The 20,368-nt window shown below is 42.5% G+C and overlaps 1 protein-coding gene across 1 annotated transcript; it reads right to left on the reverse strand.

The window, feature by feature from the left end:
- Positions 1–14,674: 14,674 nt before the first annotated feature.
- On the reverse strand, positions 14,675–20,270 carry NDUFS5 (NADH:ubiquinone oxidoreductase subunit S5). The gene is made up of 3 exons (XM_019957789.2): positions 20,131–20,270; positions 18,160–18,377; positions 14,675–14,898 (listed from the first exon to the last, which is right to left on the reverse strand). The coding sequence occupies exons 2-3, from the start codon at positions 18,373–18,375 to the stop codon at positions 14,794–14,796; spliced, it is 321 nt and encodes a 106-aa protein (XP_019813348.1). The 5' UTR covers positions 18,376–18,377; positions 20,131–20,270; the 3' UTR covers positions 14,675–14,793.
- Between the last annotated feature and the right edge of the window lie 98 nt (positions 20,271–20,368).

The raw sequence follows: 20,368 nt of genomic DNA on the forward strand, positions 1-20,368 counted from the left end.
TGAAGTGACTTAGCATAGCATAACATAGGACTAGTTAGGGAGTTTGGAATGGACATGTACACTCTGCTATATTTAAAATAGTTAACCAACAAAGACCTACTGTATAGCACATGGAACTGTGCTCAATGCTGTGTGGCAGCCTGGATGGGAGGGGAGTTTGGGGGAGAATGGATACATGTATATGCATGGCTGAGTCCCTTTGCTGTTCACCTCAAACTATCACAACATCATTAATCAGCTATACCCCAGTACAAAATGAAAATAAAAAAAAAAACTTTTGAGCTCACTGACCCCCTTCAGGGGCATGAGGCCTCATGGGCCATCTAGTCCCTTTGATACCTTGCACTCTAGCTTCCTCCTAAGAGGGAAACATCAAGGGAAAGCCATCCACTTTCTGCTGCCTGAATCCTCAGCACTCCCTGTCCCCAGCACATGATCTCTGACCTTCTTTTTTTATTTTTTGCGGCGGGGTGGCGGGGGGGCTGGTGGGTGCTGCATCACACAACTTGTGGGATCTCAGTTCACTGACGGGAGATCAAACCTGGGTGCTTGTCAATGAGAGCATGGCGTCTTAACCACTGAACCCCTAGGGAATTCCCACCTCTGGTCTTTTATGTGCAGGAACAGCCACCTTGTCTCTGACCAGAGCTGAGGAATGATGAGAACCTCTGTGCTCTGTTTGCATAAAACATAGCCTGACAATTGACAGTGGACATGGGCTTCCTGCAGGAGCTTTGGCTTCCCCTAGGTGATCCACCTCTGGGGAGGTCAAACTCAAAACAAGGTTATCAACAAGGGCCTCAGTTCAATGTATCTTGCAGGCGTGTTTGGCCTGTGACATTATCATTCTCCTTGGGCACAGTGCCAAATGCCTGGCCCTCAGTGGCATAAGGGAACAAGAGCACTGGTATCAGACTAGGAGGAAGCTCAGCTCAGAGACCCTTCAAGAGCCCCATAGTATAGTAGGAAGGACAGGGAGGGGGCGGAGGAAAAGGAGGAGGATGAGGGGAAGAGATATAATGGTCATCTGAGTTAAATTCACCCATTCCAGTCCACTTCAGTTTGCTGATTCCTAGGATGTCGACATTCACTCTTGCCATCTCTTGTTTGACCACTTCCAATTTGCCTTGATTCATGGACCTGACATTCCAGGTTCCTATGCAATATTGCTCTTTACAGCATCAGACCTTGCTTCTATCACCAGTCACATCCACACCTGGGTATTCTTTTTGCTTTGGCTCCATCCCTTCATTCTTTCTGGAGTTATTTCTCCACTGATCTCCAGTAGCATATTGGACACCTACTGACCTGGGGAGTTCCTCTTTCAGTATCCTATCATTTTGCCTTTTCATACTGTTCATGGGGTTCTCAAGGCAAGAATACTGAAGTGGTTTGCCATTCACTTCTTCAGTGGACCACATTCTGTCAGATCTCTCCACCATGACCCGCCCATCTTGGGTTGCCCCACGGGCATGGCTTAGTTTCATTGAGTTAGACAAGGCTGTGGTGGGTGAATTTAACTCAGATGACTGAGGCTCGATCCCGCCTTTGCGTATGTCGAGCCTCCTTCCTTCCTCATGACCTTTGCCATGGGCGGAGTACCTCACTCTGGCCCCCAACAGATGACCATTATATCTACTACTGTGGGCAGGAATCCCTCAGAAGAAATGGAGTAGCCATCATGGTCAACAAAAGAGTCCGAAATGCAGTACTTGGATGCAATCTCAAAAACAACAGAATGATCTCTGTTCATTTCCAAGGCAAACCATTCAATATCACAGTAATCCAAGTCTATGCCCCAACCAGTAACGCTGAAGAAGCTGAAGTTGAACGGTTCTATGAAGACCTATAAGACCTTTTAGAACTAACACCCAAAAAAGATGTCCTTTTCATTATAGGGGACTGGAATGCAAAAGTAGGAAGTCAAGAAACACCTGGAGTAACAGGCAAATTTGGCCTTGGAATACGGAATGAAGCAGGGCAAAGACTAATAGAGTTTTGCCAAGAAAATGCACTGATCATAACAAACACCCTCTTCCAACAACACAAGAGAAGACTCTACACGTGGACATTGCCAGATGGTCAACACCGAAATCAGATTGATTATATTCTTTGCAACCAAAGATGGAGAAGCTCTATACAGTCAGCAAAAACAAGAGCAGGAGCTGACTGTGGCTCAGATCATGAACTCCTTATTGTCAAATTCAGACTTAAATTTCAGAAAGTAGGGAAAACCACTAGACCATTCAGGTATGACCTAAATCAAATCCCTTATGATTATACAGTGGAAGTGAGAAATAGATTTAAGGGCCTAGATCTGATAGATAGAATGCCTGATGAACTATGGAATGAGGTTCGTGACATTGTACAGGAGACAGGGATCAAGACCATCCCCATGGAAAAGAAATGCACAAAAGCAAAATGGCTGTCTGGGAGGGCTTACAAATAGCCGTGAAAAGAAGAGAAGCGAAAAGCAAAGGAGCAAAGGAAAGATATAAGCATCTGAATGCAGAGTTCCAAAGAATAGCAAGGAGAGATAAGAAAGCCTTCTTCAGCGATCAATGCAAAGAAATAGAGGAAAACAACAGAATGGGAAAGACTAGAGATCTCTTCAAGAAAATTAGAGATACCAAGGGAACATTTCGTGCAAAGATGGGCTTGATAGAGGACAGAAATGGTATGGACCTAACAGAAGCAGAAGATATTAAGAAGAGATGGCAAGAATACACAGAAGAACTGTACAAAAAAGATCTTCATGACCCAGATAATCACGATGGTGTGATCACTGACCTAGAGCCAGACATCCTGGAATGGAAAGTCAAGTGGGCCTTAGAAAGCATCACTACGAACAAAGCTAGTGGAGGTGATGGAATTCCAGTTGAGCTATTTCAAATCCTGAAAGATGATGCTGTGAAAATGTTGCACTCAATATGCCAACACATTTGGAAAAGTCAGCAGTGGCCACAGGACTGGAAAAGGTCAGTTTTCATTCCAATCCCAAAAGAAAGGCAATGCCAAAGAATGCTCAAACTACCACACAATTGCAGTCATCTCACACGCTAGTAAAGTAATGCTCAAAATTCTCCAAGCCAGGCTTCAGCAATATGTGAACCGTGAACTTCCTGATGTTCAAGCTGGTTTTAGAAAAGGCAGAGGAACCAGAGATCAAATTGCCAGCATCCGCTGGATCATGGAAAAAGCAAGAGTTCCAGAAAAACATCTATTTCTGCTTTATTGACTATGCCAAAGCCTTTGACTGTGTGGATCACAATAAACTGTGGAAAATTCTGAAAGAGATGGGAATACCAGACCACCTGATCTGCCTCTTGATAAATTTGTATTCAGGTCAGGAAGCAACAGTTAGAACTGGACATAGAACAACAGGCTGGTTCCAAATAGGAAAAAGAGTACGTCAAGGCTCTATATAGTCACCCTGCTTATTTAACTTCTATGCAGAGTACATCATGAGAAACGCTGGACTGGAAGAAACACAAGCTGGAATCAAGATTGCCGGGAGAAATATCAATAACCTCAGATATGCAGATGACACCACCTTTATGGCAGAAAGTGAAGAGGAACTAAAAAGCCTCCTGATGAAAGTGAAAGTGGAGAGTTAAACAGTTGGCTTAAAGCTCAACATTCAGAAAACGAAGATCATGGCATCTGGTCCCATCACTTCCTGGGAAATAGATGGGGGAAACAGTGGAAACAGTGTCAGACTTTATTTTTTTGGGCTCCAAAATCACTGCAGATGGTGACTGCAGCCATGAAATTAAAAGATGCTTACACCTTGGAAGGAAAGTTATGACCAACCTAGATAGCATATTCAAAAGCAGAGACATTACTTTGCCAACAAAGGTTCGTCTAGTCAAGGCTATGGTTTTTCCAGTGGTCATGTATGGATGTGAGAGTTGGACTGTGAAGAAGGCTGAGCGCCCAAGAATTGATGCTTTTGAAGTGTGGTGTTGGAGAAGACTCTTGAGAGTCCCTTGGACTGCAAGGAGATCCAACCAGTCCATTCTGGAGGAGATCAGCCCTGGGATTTCTTTGGAAGGAATGACGCTAAAGCTGAAACTCCAGTACTTTGGTCACGTCATGCAAAGAGTTGACTCATTGGAAAAGACTGAGATGCTGGTAGGGATTGGGGGCAGGAGGAAAAGGGGACGACAGAGGATGAGATGGCTGAATGGCATCACTGACTCAATGGACGTGAGTCTGAGTGAACTCCGGGAGTTGGTGATGGACAGGGAGGCCTGGCATGCTGCGATTCATGGGGTCACAAAGAGTCGGACACGACTGAGCGACTGAACTGAGGGGAAGAGAAGTAACATCAGTTATCTTTCATCTAGTACCTATTGCGTCCAAAGTAGTTCTGGGTTGTGTGTGTGTGTGTGGGTTGTGTGTGTGTATGTGTGTGTGTGTGTGTGTATTCACTTAACTGTCAGGGAAAGTTGTGAAGTAAATAGAATGATCTCTACTTTGCAGCTGAAGAAACTGCAGCTCAGAGAGGGTGTGTGACTTGCTCAAGGTCACACAGCAGGAGTTTGGCTCCGGATCTCTCTGCCTGTGTGCAGGGTATGTTCCATTGGCCCCTCCAGTTCTGCTCTTCGCTCTTCTTCACCCTTCTCCACGCCCCAGGAGTGATAAGACAACATCAGTGGGCTCCCTTATCCTTTGACCTCTGTTTTGGTTTGGCCGGTGAGGAGCTGGATGTGTGGGAGATGGCGAGAGAGGAGTGTGAAACCAGGGCACTTCTTCCCCAGCCTCCTCCCCCACTGCGGGGCTGCTGCAGGCTGGCAGTTCCTCCCAGGTCCGCTCTGCCCAGCTCCGTGTGTCTCTGGCTTCCAGGAGCAGCTCCCTTCTGTGCCTCCTCACACCCTAAAGTGTTACATTCTCATTTGTGGCTTCTCTACATCCTGCCCACACCGCTGTAAGCAGAAAGCTTATTAAACCGTCTTCAAAGCTTCCTGAATTGGTTGTGCTGTGTGTTTCCTGTTGGGACCCTCCGAGGACAGTTCATAGCCTATAGCACAGATTCGGTTTCCAGGTTTAGTCTCATCAATCCTTCAGAACCCTAACTAGGACTTACTCTGAAAAACACGGGGCAGCATAGTGGCTGGTATCCTTCGTTCTGGCAGGAGCAGGAGAACAGAGCCTGGTGCTATGGAGCTGTCCCTCCTGGGGTGGTTAGCAGACTCTCCACTGTCTGGGGTGGCAGGACACTTTGCTCAGGGCTTCCTTTTGGAACTCGTCCTGGGCTAGATACCCAATCCTGGTAGACACTACATGCCGCAAACCCCACTCCAGATGTAACTCATCAAGAGTGGGTTTGAGGATACCTGATTTATGATGCAAGTAACATGTCCACCGAACCTGAGGCTTCATTTGGGATTCTGTGGGAACTTTGAGTTCTCCTTGTCTCTTCCATGGCTGGGAGAATTGCCAGGCAGTGAGAGCCACAGAAGTCCAGGGTTGCTCAGGTTTTTATCTTCTGGCAGATAAGTGTCTTCAAATGATATGCAGATTAATAATAAATAACCCAGCCTGGATTGTTTCTTTGCAAATCTCTCTGATCCACCAGTGACAAGTGCCAGTTACAGGAATTCGAGTGGTCACTGGAATTGAGTCTCCAGGAGACTAGGTTGGGTAGTGGGCTGGAGGAGAGGACATTTCAACTGAGTCCTGGTGGGGACCCAGGGCTGCCCTCCCTTAGGGCGGCAGGGACTTAAGGTGACTCTTTGCTACCCCCTCCCCTCTCTGACGCCTCTGATCGTGAAGCGTTCTCACTATGACTCTTCCAGGCCAAGTCTGTGTCCCTGCATCGGCCTCAACTAGTCTCCCTGCTTCCTCCAAGCAACAGATTGTGGGGCCAATCTGTGCTTCCTATGAAAAACATAGATCTACGTATGGCTGAGGCCGTTGCTGCTCCCCACTCCGGTATTCTTGGGCTTCCCTTGTGGCTCAGCTGGTGAAGAATCCACCTGCAATGCGGGAGACCTGGATTTGATCCCTGGGTTGGGAAAATCCCCTGGAGAAGGGAAAGGCTACCCACTCCAGTATTCTGGCCTAGAGAATTCCACAGACTGTATAGTCTCTGGGGTCGCAAAGAGTCAGAAATGACTGAGCAACTTTCACTTTCACTTGAAACTATCACAACATTGTTGCTTTTTTCCCACAACATTGTTAACTGACTATATTCCAACAAATGATAAAACGTTAAAAAAGCTTTCTTGTCCTTTCCACCCATCCTTCTCAGAGACCACTGATCAATTTTCCAAAGCTCTGACCACATCACCCCTTTGCTCCTCCACTGCCATCAGTAAACTCCTGATTCAGCTCATCTGTTCTATCAGAGCTCTCTCTTTGCTCTAGCTTGGATATTCCGCATTTGGGCCCCGTGATTCTTGAGTATTTGTTGTTATTGCTCAGAATGCTGACCAATAAACCATTTATTTCTTTTTTTTTGGCTGCACAACTTGTAGGATCTTAGTTCTCCCACCAGGGATCGAACCTGTGCCCCTGCAATGGAATCTCAGTCCTAACCACTAGACCACCAGGGAAGTCCCTTTCACTATAGCTTCAATTTGCAGTTTCCCGGTTACTGGTGAGGACTGAGTACTTTTATATTCTCATCGACCATTCATATGTCTTCCTTTGTAGAAGTATTTAGTCAAGTCTTCTGCCATTAAAAAAACAAGCAAACAAATAAACCTTGAGGTTGTTAGCCTTTTAATTATAGATTTGCAGAAATATAATATATGCACATGTGGGTATATGCATCCCCTGCCACTATATATGTATATACATATACATACTCTGGATATAAGACATTTGTCAGATAGATGTATTTTGAAGATTTCTCCCAATCTTGGCTTACCTATTCATTTTTTAATAGTGTCTTTAGATGAATAATGTCTTCATTTTGATGAAATCCAGTCTATCAATTTTTAAATAATGGTTAGTAACTTCTGTGTTCTTTGTAAGATATCTTTGTCAACCCCAGATCGTAAATACATTCTATATTTTTTTCTAGAACTGTGCTATTTCTCTATCTTCAACTTCACCAATTCTTTCTTCTGTATTTTCATTCCACTGCTGCCGTCTATGGGGTTGCACAGAGTCGAACACGACTGAAGCGACTTAGCAGCGGCAGCAGCAGCAGCTGAGCCCATCCAGTGAATTTTTGTTTTGGTTGCTGTATTTTTTAGTTCAATAATTTCAGATTGGTTCTTTTATATACTTCTCTAGTTGCTGAGATTTTTATTATGTTTCAAGAGAGTTTGTGATTGCTTGTTGAAGCATTTTTATGATGACTGCTTTAAAATCTTTGTTAGAAAAGTTCAACATCTAAAGTCTTAGTGCTGGCATCTATTGATTATGTTTTCTCATTCAGGTTCCTAGTTTTTGGCATGATGAGTGATTTTCTATTGAAAGCTGGGCACTTTGCATATTACGTTAGAAAACTCTGATCTTATTTAAATCTTCTATTTCAGCTGCCAGTCACCTTATTGAGTTTAGCATGCAGGTTCTGGCTTAATTTCATGGGCTGTCATTCCAAAGATGATTTAATTTTCAGAGTGCTTGGGTGCTATTCTGGTCTGCTTCATTTGTGTGCTACCTGAGACCAAGCTGAAAACCTACATAATATTGCATATTATAATTCAGTTCTCAAATATTTGCCATATTGATTCTATTCAGTCTGACATGTGGATCACTCAGGGATTTGCTTTGGACTTCATACACAGGTTTAAAAATCCCTTTCATCAATTTCTTCTCTTGCAAAACCTCCTCTGGATGGATGAGTGACATCTTCTTACTGCTGGGTGGTGGTGTCAAAGTCCAAGACAGGTTAAAACATGACAGCTTTCTTCTTCAGAGTGAACAAGTGAGAAGAGTGAGTGAGACTGAGGGAGAGAAAGAATCAGCAAAATGGAAGTTAACAGTATATTGTAAATTAATCTTTGAAGTGAAACCCCTTCACTTCTGCCCTATTCTATTTGTTAGGAGCAAGTCACTAAATCAGGTCACACACAACCAAAGGTGATTACATAGGGCATCACGTAAGGGTATGGGGATCACTGGGAGTCATTGTAGAAGCAGCCTACCACAGTCTTTTTTAATTTTTCTCATCACTATTTTGTAGTTTTCAGAGATGTTAAAGAAGAAAAAAGCTACCTTTACATTTATTCATATATTGTCTTCGATTTGTTGTTATGCCCATTTAGTGAATTTGAAATTTTAGATACTGCAGTTTTGCATTCTAAAATTTTCTTTGGTTCTTTTCCTGGGTTTTTATTTCTAAGATTTCCCATGTGTTCATGCACTATGATCATTTTTTCTTTTAATTCCTTGAACATATTTTTAATAGATGCTTTTAAGTCCTTGTCTGCTAATTGGACGTCTGAGTCTCCTGGGGTCTGTTTCTGTTGACTGCTCTTTTCCTTTACTATGGGTCATGTTTCCTGTTCACAGGAAACATGTCTACTGTACATTGAACACTGGGAATAAAATAAGTTATAGAGACTCTGGCTTTTGCCGTTATTTTCTGAAGTTGATTTTTGATCTTTCAGGCAGTTATATTACTGGTTGATTTCCTTGAACTTGTGGAAACTTGATTTTATCCAGTGCTAGAATGGGTCTGTGAAAAGACACTCTGATTTTTATATGGTAACTAGGGATCAAATTTCATTTTTAAAATATATACACACTTTTTATTTTTAAAATTTAATTACTTTTTGGCAACCCTGTGTGTTTGTTGCTGTGTGTGGGTTTTCTCTGGTTGCAGCAAGCGCAGGCTACTTTACTTGCAGTCCACAGACTTATGGTGGTTGCCCTTCTTGTTGCGGTACACAGGCTGTATGGCACACGGGCGTCAGTAGTCGTGGCACATGGGCTTAGTTGCCCAGTGGCATTCAGAATCTTCTCAAACCAGAGACTGAACCCATGTACCCATCTGGCAGGCAGATCCCTGCCCACTGGACCACCAGGGAAGTCCAAACTTCATTCTTTTACATGTGGATTATCCAGCTATTGCAGCACCATTTTTAAAAAAGATTATTCTTTCCGCATTAAATGGTCTAGGCACACTTGTCAAAAATCAATTGACTGTAGATATGTGGGTTAATTTCTGGACTCTCAGTTCTTTTCCATCAATCTAAATATTTATCCTTACAGTAATGCCACACTATCTTGATTAGTGTGCTTTGTATTAAGTTTTGAAATTGGGAAGGTGAGAGTCCTTCAACACTGTTCTTCAAGATTCTTTTGGCTATTCTGGGCCTCTTATAATTCTATGTGAATTTTAAGATTAATTTGTTGATTTTGGGGGGCTGAAACTCCAATACTTTGGCCACCTGATGTGAAGAACCAACTCATTGGGAAAGACCGATGCTGGGAAAGATTGAAGGCAGGAGGAGAAGGGGACAACAGAGGATGAGATGATTGGATGGCATCACCAATGGGGATGATGGCCATGAGTTTGAGTAGGCTCCAGGAGTTGGTGATGGACAGGGAAGCCTGGCATGCTGCAGTCCATGGGGTCGCAGACAGTCGGACACGACTGAGGAACTGAACTGAACTGTTGATTTTGACAAAGAAGCTAGCTGAGAGTCTGATAGGGAATATGCTGAATATGTAGAACAATTTGAGAAGTATTGCCATCCTAACAATCTTGTCTTCTGATCATGAACATGGATGACTTTACATTTTAAAGGTTTTCTTTAATTTCCTTCACTAATATTTTGTACTTTAAGATTATGTTTTACCCTTCTTTGTTAAAATTTTAAAATTCCTTTTGATGCTATTATAAATGGAATTGTTTTCTTAATTGCATTTTCAGATTGTTTTCAAATATGTTATATGCCGTATTATCTCTTTCCTCTCCTTTTGAGACTCTAATTATATGTGAAGTGAAAGTCAAAGTCTCTCAGCTGTGTCCGACTCTTGTGACACTGCGGACTATACAGTCCGTGGAATTCTCCAGGCCAGAATACTGGAGTGGGTAGCTGTTCCCTCCTCCATGGGATCTTCCCAACCCAGGGATTGAACCCAGGTCTCCCGCATTGCAGGCGGATTCTTTACTAGTTGAGCCACCAGGGAAGCCCAATTATATATAGACTGTTTTATATTATTCCATAGATAACTGATATTTTTTCCCTATAGTCTTTTTTCTCTACTTTAATTTTGATCATTTTATTGATCTGTCTTCGTATTAACTGATTCTTTCTTTTACAGTATCCAATCTACCATTAAGCCCATTCAATGAGTTGATTTCAGACATTGTATTTTCCAGTTCTAGAATTTTCATTTGTTTATAATTATGTTTACAATAGTTTGGTTAACTTTTTCTCCTTATAGTTCAAATTTTCTTAAATTTTCATAAATTTCAAGTTTTCTTGTTTCTCTGCATGTCTCATGATTTCATATTGTATTCCAAATACTGTTTATAAGAGGACAAAAGCTAATGCAGTGTGTGTGTGAGTGTTAGTCAGTCAGTCATGTCCGACTCTTTGCAAGCCCATTGGACTGTAGCCTACCAGGCTCCTCTGCTCATGGAATTCTCCAGGCAAGAATACTGGAGTGGGTTGCCATTCCCTTCTCCAGGGCATCTTGCTGACCAAAGGATTGAATCTGGGTCTCTTGCAATTCAGGCAGATTCTTTACCATCTGAGTCACCAGGGAAGCCCCTAATATAGTATACTACTTGTTTATTTCCCCAAAAGTAAAACCCTTTCCTCTAACCATTAGAGGAAAGGATCATTCAGATTCCTCCTAGAGTAGGGTTGGAGATGAGTTGTCACTTTTTTTTTGGAGTGACGTCACTTTAATTAGATTGATTTCACCTGTGATTAATCCAAGTGCCAATCTTCCCAGGTGCTGCTTTTTGATCTTGCTAGAATTTGAGCTGTAAATGTGTTGGTTGCACTTCTGTACGTTTGTGATTCATCTTTTTATAAAATTTATTTATTTATGGCTGCACTGGGTCTTCATTGCTGTGAGTGGGCTCTCTCTTGTTGCAGCAAGTGGGGGCTATCTTCCACTTGCAGTGCCTGGGCTTCTCACTGCGGGGGCTTCTCTTGTTGTGGAGCACTGGCTCTAGGGCACTTGGGCTCAGTAGTTCCAGCTCGTGGGCTCTAGAGTGTGGGCTCAGTAGTTGGGGCACACAGAAGCTTAGTTGCTCCATGGAGTGTGGGATCTTAGTTCCTGGACCAGGGATTGAATCTGCATCCCCTGCATTAGCAGGCATATCATCTTTACAGTCAACTCTGACAGTCCCAGAATGTAATCACCCCTAGAATGTGCACGACTACATTATTTATGTCTGTCAGCATAAAAACTAAATCTCCTCAGCATTAAACCCAGAGGAAATATAACTCCTCTTTTCTAGGATTCCAAGCAAGAGTCATTCGTTGGCTTCAACTGGGCCATGTGCCTAATATAGACCATTTTTGAGAATATAGTAAGGACAAAAAGCAAAATGCATAAACTACGTGAACAATTTGCTACCATTTGTTTCAAAAAGGTAAAGAAAACCTGTGTATATATGTGTAGACAGAATCTCTAGAATACTGAAAACATTGGTGGCCTCGAGGGAGGGAAATAGGATGCTTGGGAAAGATTTTTCATTATATATCCAGTTTGAATTTTAAGCCACATAAATTACCTATTCAAAAAAATTAAATGAAAAATTGAAATGCAGTTGCCAAAATACTCAGTGGTTTCCTTTGTGGCTGTCAGGGTTAAAAAGCACAGACCAAATAAGTTATGAGTCCCATTTGCCAGATGAAGGGAGGGGGCAAGGGCAGCAAGTAACTTCATGTTTCATCATCAAAAGCAAAGAACTTCACAGCCATTCTGTCCCCCAACCTTCTCAGTCCTATTCTTACCAGCCTAGTTGATCAAAAAGATAACTCTGCTTGATCATATTAGAATGCTTAAAGAACGGGGGTCTTGGAGCTGTCTCCTTGCTTTCACTGACTCATAACATTGCTGTCCTACTTTCTCAAAAAACCGATTAAGGCACAAAGTTTGCTAAATATACAGAGAAGCAGGGTTGCTGGTCCCAGAGCTGTTTATGGATACCTGATGTAAAGGAAGCTTTCTGATATCCTGTAAAGACATCAAGGCAATTCTTCCCAACAAATACAACCAAGTGTTCTCTATCAGACATTTTTTACCTTTAGGTAAATATAATCTTGTGGGATTTGCTTTCCCTTCATTCTGTCGACACAACCCAGAGCTCAGGAATAAAAGATATCTTTGAATGAAAGAGCATGTACCTACATTAAGCCTTGATTAGTATTCTGCTGTCCTCTCTGATTTTTCAATTGGCCTCTGCTTTCCCATAAATATGTATGCGCTTAAAACCATTTGGGACTTTAAGAATTCAGAGAAGTTTGTGTGCTTAGAGAAAATAAAACAACCTAACCCAGGGCCACAGCACAGGATCTTGCTGGAAGGCCTCCAGTTTGCTTCTCCATTGTGATGGATTAATGATTAGTTTAAGAAAACGTGCTTGGCTAACACAAGGAATAAGCAGGACCCTGACTGAATGCCAGATCCCCTATTTCCAATTCTGAGACTAGCACACAATGTGCTTTCCCTTCTGAGAACTGCACAGCGGTAAAGAATCCGCCTGCCAGTGCGGGAGATGCAGATTCGGGCTGGAGCCCGAGGGGAAGGAAATGGCAACCCACTCCAGGATTCTTGCCTGGAGAATTCCACGGACAGAGGAGCCTGGGAGGCTATAGTCCACGGGGTTGAGAAGAGCTGGACTCAACTGAGCACTGCTCACTGCTTCAGTTTGTTATATTCAAGCCTTCAGTTGACATTTATGGCTTAAAATGCTCTAAGACTAACAATGAACAATCTGAAAAGAAAATTACAGAAACAATTCCATTTAAAATAGCATCTAATAGATAATCAACAAGAACCTACTGTATAGCACAGGGAGCTCTACCCAATACTCTGTGATAACATATATGGGAAAGAATCTGAAAAATAATATAACTGAATCACTTCATGTACACCTGAAACGAATATAACATTGCAAATCAACTATATTCCAGTTTAAAATAAAAATATTTTTAAACAGCATCTGAAAAAATACTTAGGAATTAACTTAATCAAGGAGGTGGAAGACTTGTACCATGAAAACTATAAAACATATCTGAAAGAATATTAAAGACATTAATAAGTGGAAACAAATCTCATGTTCAGGGACTAGAAGACTTATTAAGACATCAATACTACCCTAAGCAATTTACAGATTTAATGCTATCTCTATTAAAATCTCAATTTTTCTGCAGGAATAGAAAAGCCCATCCTAAAATTCATTGAATCTCTAATATTTATTTGGCTGTGCCAGACCTTAGTTGCACCAAGTGGGATCTCCGATCTTCACTATGGCATAAAGGATCTTTAGCTGTGGCATGTGGCATCTAGTTCCCTGACTGGGGATCAAACTCGGTCCCCTGCACTGGGAGTTCGGCGACTTAGCCACTGGATCACCAGGGAAATCCCCTGGAGGAACTTTACATTTGTGCATCGAAAGATACTATCAACAGAGTAAAAAGGCAATCTACAGGATGGGAGAGAATATTTTCAAATTACATATCTGAATCAGCATCCCGAATATATAAACTCCTAAAACTCAGTAAGAAAAATACCCTCAATTAAAAATGAACAAAAGACTTGAATAGACATATATCCATATAATAGTCAAGACATACAAATGGCCAGTAAGCACATGAAAAGATGCAACATCACTAATAATTATGGAAATGCAAACAAAAAGTACAGTGAGATACCTCACTTCTATTTGCTGGCTATCAAAAAACTCCAGAAAACATCAAATGTTCGTGAAGACATGGAGAAATTAGAATCCTTCTGCACTACTGGTGGGAGTGTAATTGAAAGCAGGGTCTCAAGGAGGTATCTGTATAACCATATGGATAGCAGCATTATTCACAACAGCCAAAACATGGAAGCAACCCAAGAGTCTATTGACAAATGGATGGATAAACAAGATGTGGTACATACACACAATGGAAAACTCTTCAGCCTCAAAAAAGAAATTCTGATATATGCTATGTATGTTAAGTGACATAATTCTGACACAAAAAGACAAATACTGTATGATTGCACCTATAACGAGGTGCTTAGAGTAGTCAACATCATAGACCTAGAAAGTAGAATAGTGGTTGCCAGGCGCTAGGGGGACGAGGGAAGAGGAAGTTATTGTTTCATGGGTATAGTTTCAGTTTTCCAAGATGAAAAGAGTTTTGGAGATGGATGGTCGCACCACAATGTGAATGCACTTAATACCACTGAACTCTACACTGAAAAATGGTTAAGATGAGGAATTTCTCGGTTTCCTGGTCCAGTGGTTAGGACTCTGCTTTTGCTGCCGAGGATGCAGGTTTGATCCCTAGTTGGGGATATCTGAAGTTTTCATTATATTCTCAACATTTAATTTTCTAGGGATCATACCTTCCCTTCTTCATGTGAATTTTTTCTTTTAAAAAAATGTTTCTAAGCATTTCAATCAGAAGTACTAATATACCACTGATAGTCCCTTAATGCTAATTTTTAAGGTAAAGGCATTTTACCAAACTTAAAAAATAGGTTGCAACCTCATTATTGAAAAGTATGATACAAAAGAAAATAGAACAAATAGGATGGAGCAATCCTTTATTTTTAGACACTCTCACAAAGGGGTTTTTAGTACGTAGAGTTTCCAGCGGAGAAGAGAGAACGTGAGAATCAGCCTCCAGCCACTGGCAGCTGCTCCGCTCAGGACCGAGGTTCCTCCTGGCCTGAGTGGTGAGGTGGGGGTGTGTACTTCCCTTCCTTGATTAGCTTTTCCCGCTGTCTCCTGATGGCATGCAGACGTTTCATCTGTCAAAGGAGGAAAATATTTAAACTCGGAGGGAGATATGCACCAGAAAGTGAGCACTGGAGAAGCTGAATACAAAACTGGTTTCATTTTTAAACTATGGAAGCTTTTCATCCTGGAGGGCCTCTGAGATAAATCCCATCTTTAAAGAATCAATTTCTGCTGTATGTATAAGTAATACCTCCTTGAAAATGGATAACTAGTATGTTCCTATTATATAGAGGAATATAAGCATTTACAAAAATAATAGAGATACAGCAGCTTTAAGAGGTATACTTGTGCATACTAAAATCCTTAAAAATATGAAAAGCTGACATCACCTCACAGCATATGCTGGTGACTGCTTACTAGGTCAGAGAAGGCAATGGCACCCCATGCTAGTACTCTTGCCTGGAAAATCCCATGGACAGAGGAGCCTGGTGGGCTGCAGTCCATGGGGTCGCTAAGAGTCAGACACGACTGATCGACTTCACTTTCACTTCTCACTTTCATGCATTGGAGAAGGAAATGGCAACCCACTCCAGTGTTCTTGCCTGGAGAATCCCAGGGACGGGGGAGCCTGGTGGGCTGCCGTCTATGGGGTGGCACAGAGTCGGACACGACTGAAGCGACTTAGCAGCAGCAGCTCACTAGGTATGAATGAAGCAGAAATAGGCCAATGAGGTCTCTGGGCCACACTGAAAGGCCTGCTATGTGCTCAGCTCAGCCAGTAGTCGCTCAGACAGGCAGGGCCTTGACTGCTGCCTTTTCCCCTCAGCAGGACGTTCCCTACGGATGAAAATCAAGCTATCCAACACTGTGCGAGAGCCGCAATTAACGGATTCTGTGACATGGAAAACAGACTTACCAATCCTGAATGCACTGTTCCTTGGCTCAAAACCCAGTGGCTTTCATCTTAGAGGAAAAGCTGAATCCTTCCCTAGAAGGAAATTACAAGACCCTTCTCTCTGACGTTATGTCTTTTTCCTTCCTCCAGCTCTCTCTGCTCCAGCTCAGAGATCCTTCCATTCGCTGCTTCCTCCTCCCTCAAATGCACGTGGTTCACTATCTCCAAGTCTCTGCTCTCATGTTTTCTATCCTTGAGCTCTTTCAGGAGCACTCCACTGAAGCACAGAGCAACCATACCAGTGCTTCGCATCCTTCTGTTTATTTTCCCCACTGCACGTACCAACACCCGACACGCTATTTCTTACCTTGTTCGTACATTTTCTGTATCCCACCCCCAACCCTTGCCCCACCAGTGAGTTCCATTAGGGCAGGGACTTTTCGCTGTTTTGCTTACTGCTATATTCCCAGTACCTGGAATAGTTCCTGACATAATAGGTGATCTAAAAAATACTTTTTGAGTGAATGACTAGGTTTTCACAAAGGCATGAAGTGGCAGTATATTCAATTAAACATCCCATTAAAGAATGAGGATGCAACTTCAGTAGAAAAAAACTTTAGGTATTCCCAATACTAAACATTAACCATTTAAAAAACTGTATTCTTAACATTTCTCTAGTAAAGCATTTCCCAACATAAAACTAGTTATGGTTGAGGCATCATACAGCCGTATGTCAAATCTCTCTCCCAGCTAGAACCAATCATGACTTGGTGTTCTGAATACAAGCACAGGGTCTAGAATCAGCACTGCCAGGTTCAAATGCTATTTCCACCTCTTACTGGGCTATGTGACCTTAGGCAATGGATTTAGTATTTCCTTGCTTCAATGTTTTAATCCTACAGTGGGGAAAATAATTCTAAAGTATCTCATAGGAGATTATTGCAAGAAATATATGTACTATTACATTCTAAGAACTTAGAAAAGTGCTTGATTCTAATTCTTTGATTCATTAACATCTTCACTTAGATGACCTCTAAAATGGTAACATCTCTCTTCAGAAATTGACCTTAGAGCAAAACTGTATTTCCAGATAAGGAAACCAAGATTAGATGGGAAAGACTTTCTTGAAGTCACAAAACTAGTGGTGGTAAAACCAGCATCAAAATCCAGCTCTCCCAGCTCCCAATCTAATATTCTTTCCACCTCATCACACTGTCTCTTCTTGGTGTAAATTTTCCATAATAAATCAAGTGTTAATCTGAGCAAGGAATAAGTGGGGCCTGCAGAAGAGAAGTTATGACATGCTACAAACTAACTAGCTGGTTGGCGGCCAGCTACCACCCACTCCTTGTCTACTACAGTACACTCGATGATCAATATTCTTCCAGAGAACATGACAAAATTAATACCTGACAACCCATTATTCCTTCCAAATTTGGCTTTACTTCACCCAAATGCCAATAGCAGATTATAAAAGACAAGCTATTTAAAAATGGATACAGATAACTTTAGAGATGCATTTAACTGAAAATCTAAATTGTATTCCTGAACCCCAAGGAGTTGACAGTAATAAAAATAATTCTATGTTATATGTGGAGCACAGAAATAGGCAAAATGACAGCCCAGTTAACGATTTCTTCTCTAAAGGAGAATAGGACCCTATGTGTTACGCAATTCATTCAAGTCTTGAGGAGGTAAACACTATGCTGCTGCTGCTGCTGCTGCTAAGTCGCTTCAGTCGTGTCCAACTCTGTACGACCCCATAGACGGCGGCCCACCAGGCTCCCCCGTCCTGGCTCCTCCATCCATGGGATTTTCCAGGCAAGAGTACTGGAGTGGGGTGCCATTGCCTTCTCTGAAACACTATGCTACTAATGCTTTTTCCCTGTATTTTTGGTCAGGATCACCTAAAACAATCTCATTAACACCTCCATCTTCCCCAGAATAGAAATCTAGAGGTTGTTTTATCAGGTTCAGTGTAATAGAGCTGCAGGATTTTAATCTCTTCCCCAGTGAGGGTTCAATGAATTTGAAATATATTTGCCCAAACATTTTCAAGGACAAACACCCAAGGCTAGTTGATACTCTTTTACTTTACAGCCTACATAAAAATGGAAATCTACATATGCAATTTCCAACCCGATGGCTGCAGCAGGGCACAATGCTAAGGAAAATATTGGGTTTGCCAAAAAGTTTGACGGAAAACCCTAATGAACTTTTTGGCCAACCCAATATATGAGAATATGAGGAAGAACACTGAACAAGTTAACACAGTTAACTTCCTTGACATGGTACCTAAGTAGAGAAGGTAGTTCACACAAAAGTTTTGCCAATTCACATCGGGCAAGCCAATGCCCAACGATCAGTTAAAAGTATTTAAAAGTAGCTCTGGAGAAACAAGGAAGTAATTCCATCCCCATCTTCATCACTTCCTCACCGTTTTCTGTCGAAGCAGACACTCTCTGAAATCCTCAAATTCTATTTTGCACTCCTTCTCTGCTCGGATACTGCCGATTCCATGTGCACACTCTATCCATTCCTTCTCAAAAGCATGGCATCGGGATGGGATCTTGTGAGGCTGCTCAGCACTCTGGATTGTCATCCAGCGATCTAGGTCAACACCCAGCCTTTTCTGCACATCAAAGAAAGGCATGGCTGAAGTGGAAGGGGAAAAAAAAGGAATGCCATAAAATTGCAGTCAAAAGAGAAATTTCTGAGAAAAATGAGATAATTATGACAAACAACCCTCTAGAAAGATATTTTGTACTAGTCTCCCAATTTCTTTTCCCCAAACCTTTTCATTACACAAGTTCTTCCAGTTCATGGTAGATAAGCAATTTTCGTGCTTTCACAAAACTCAAACTCGAGGAAAACGGAACTTGAACCAAAAAACAATGCATTAAAAATCCTCTATATTGATAAGGTCATTTTAACCAAAAGTTGAAAAGTGTGTTTTATTGGGAGTGTAGAGTTTAAGCCACTGGACCACTAAAAAGTCCCTGTATTGAATATCTTGACTCAGTAATCCCAATGCTTTGAGACAGATCTGAAGAAAAAACTGAAATAAAAAAGCACAAGCATAAAAACATTTCTTTACACTTTTCGAACCATATCAACTTAGATGACACTTCTAAGAAGCCATCTTGAAGCAGGAATGTCATCCTGTGTTAGCCTCGTAGACCTTTCCTAGTACCCTGCACGCCCCTGTAATGTACTATTCATATGCATATCTCCCTTTTGAACAACCTTGAGGATAGGGACCAGTCAGGTAGGAGCTCAATAACTGTTGGGGGGAAAAAAAAAAGAAATTCAAACAACTTATAAGGGCAACAATAGAGAAAGTCCAAGTGTTTGTCTCTCAGTCATGTCCCCACTCTTTTCTACTCCATGGCCTGTAGCCCACCGGGCTCCTCTGTCTATGGAATTCTTCAGGCAAGAATACTGGAGTGGGTTGCCATGACCTTCCAGGGGATGTTCCCAATCTAGGGATCGAACCTGGGTCTCCTGCATTTCAGGCAGATCCTTTACCGTTTGAGCCACCAGTGAAGTAACAGAAATGAATAATTAAATCCAGTACCTATTTGGTAGACAATGGTGGGGGGCGGATAATACACATGAAATATACATTTTAATGCTTAATGAAAAAACGGGGGGTTTACAATAATGCTAAAAAAAAAAAAGCTTCAAAAGAAGACTGGAAGGAAACACAAAAAAAGGTCAGCAATTACTTTTATGAGTGGCAGGCTTACAGGTGAGTGTAATTTTAAAGTTTCCCACCCATTCTTTCAGTCATTTACTAAGTAATGTTCCAGTCACTGGGATGGGGGCGGGGGGGAGGTGGGCAGCAGCTGCAACCTAAGCACTAGCACAGGACACACAGAGGGAACTGGGAATCAACGCACGAGCGCAAGAGCTGAGGAGGAAGCACCTATTCTGTCCGGAAAACTACGGATCAAGTGCAGGTCTGTGACAGAGTATTCCAGCAGGGCACACACTGCACGAGTTACAGCCGGTGTGCTAGGTTATGTCTGGGGTACACTGAGCACCCAGACGCGGCTGGAGCGCAGAGTACACGTCGGGAAGAACGAAACGAGCTTTAGAGGTTGGCAGGGCCTAAATCCCGCATGGCCACGCAGCAAGCTGGGAAAGGAACGTGGACTTCAGGTTAAGAAACAGAAGGCCAAGTATGAGTCTGTCAGAAAGTTAAGTCAACCTGGAAAAAGAGCCGAGAGAGGTGCGGTCTATAGACTTCAGTGACAAGCTGTGTGGACCGAGGAGCCTGGGAAAGCAGAAAATATGGCCAGGGAGAAAGGTCATCCACCCAGCAAGCCAAGAGGAAATCTGTTAAAGAGCTCTCGGAAGGACGCGCTTTAGGGTCTATCGTCCAGCGGACACACACAGCCCCTACCGTCCGGCCGCTGTGTCCTTTTCTCCTCGCTGGCCGCCTCTCCTAGACAATCCTTAGGCGACTAGGAGGCCTGCCGTAAAGGAAGCCCGCTGCGCGACTCTTGCAGCGCGACGCCGGGAACCGACCTGCCTTCCGCCGTCGCGCCCCGGAACCATAGAGACCAAGCCCATCTGTCTGCGCCTGCGCGGCCGTCTGAGTTGCCCTCAAGAGACTGCGGACGAGCGGACCTTGCCCAGAT

The sequence above is a fragment of the Bos indicus genome, chromosome 3 (assembly GCF_029378745.1).
Source record: "Bos indicus isolate NIAB-ARS_2022 breed Sahiwal x Tharparkar chromosome 3, NIAB-ARS_B.indTharparkar_mat_pri_1.0, whole genome shotgun sequence".
NCBI classification, from domain to species: domain Eukaryota; kingdom Metazoa; phylum Chordata; class Mammalia; order Artiodactyla; family Bovidae; genus Bos; species Bos indicus.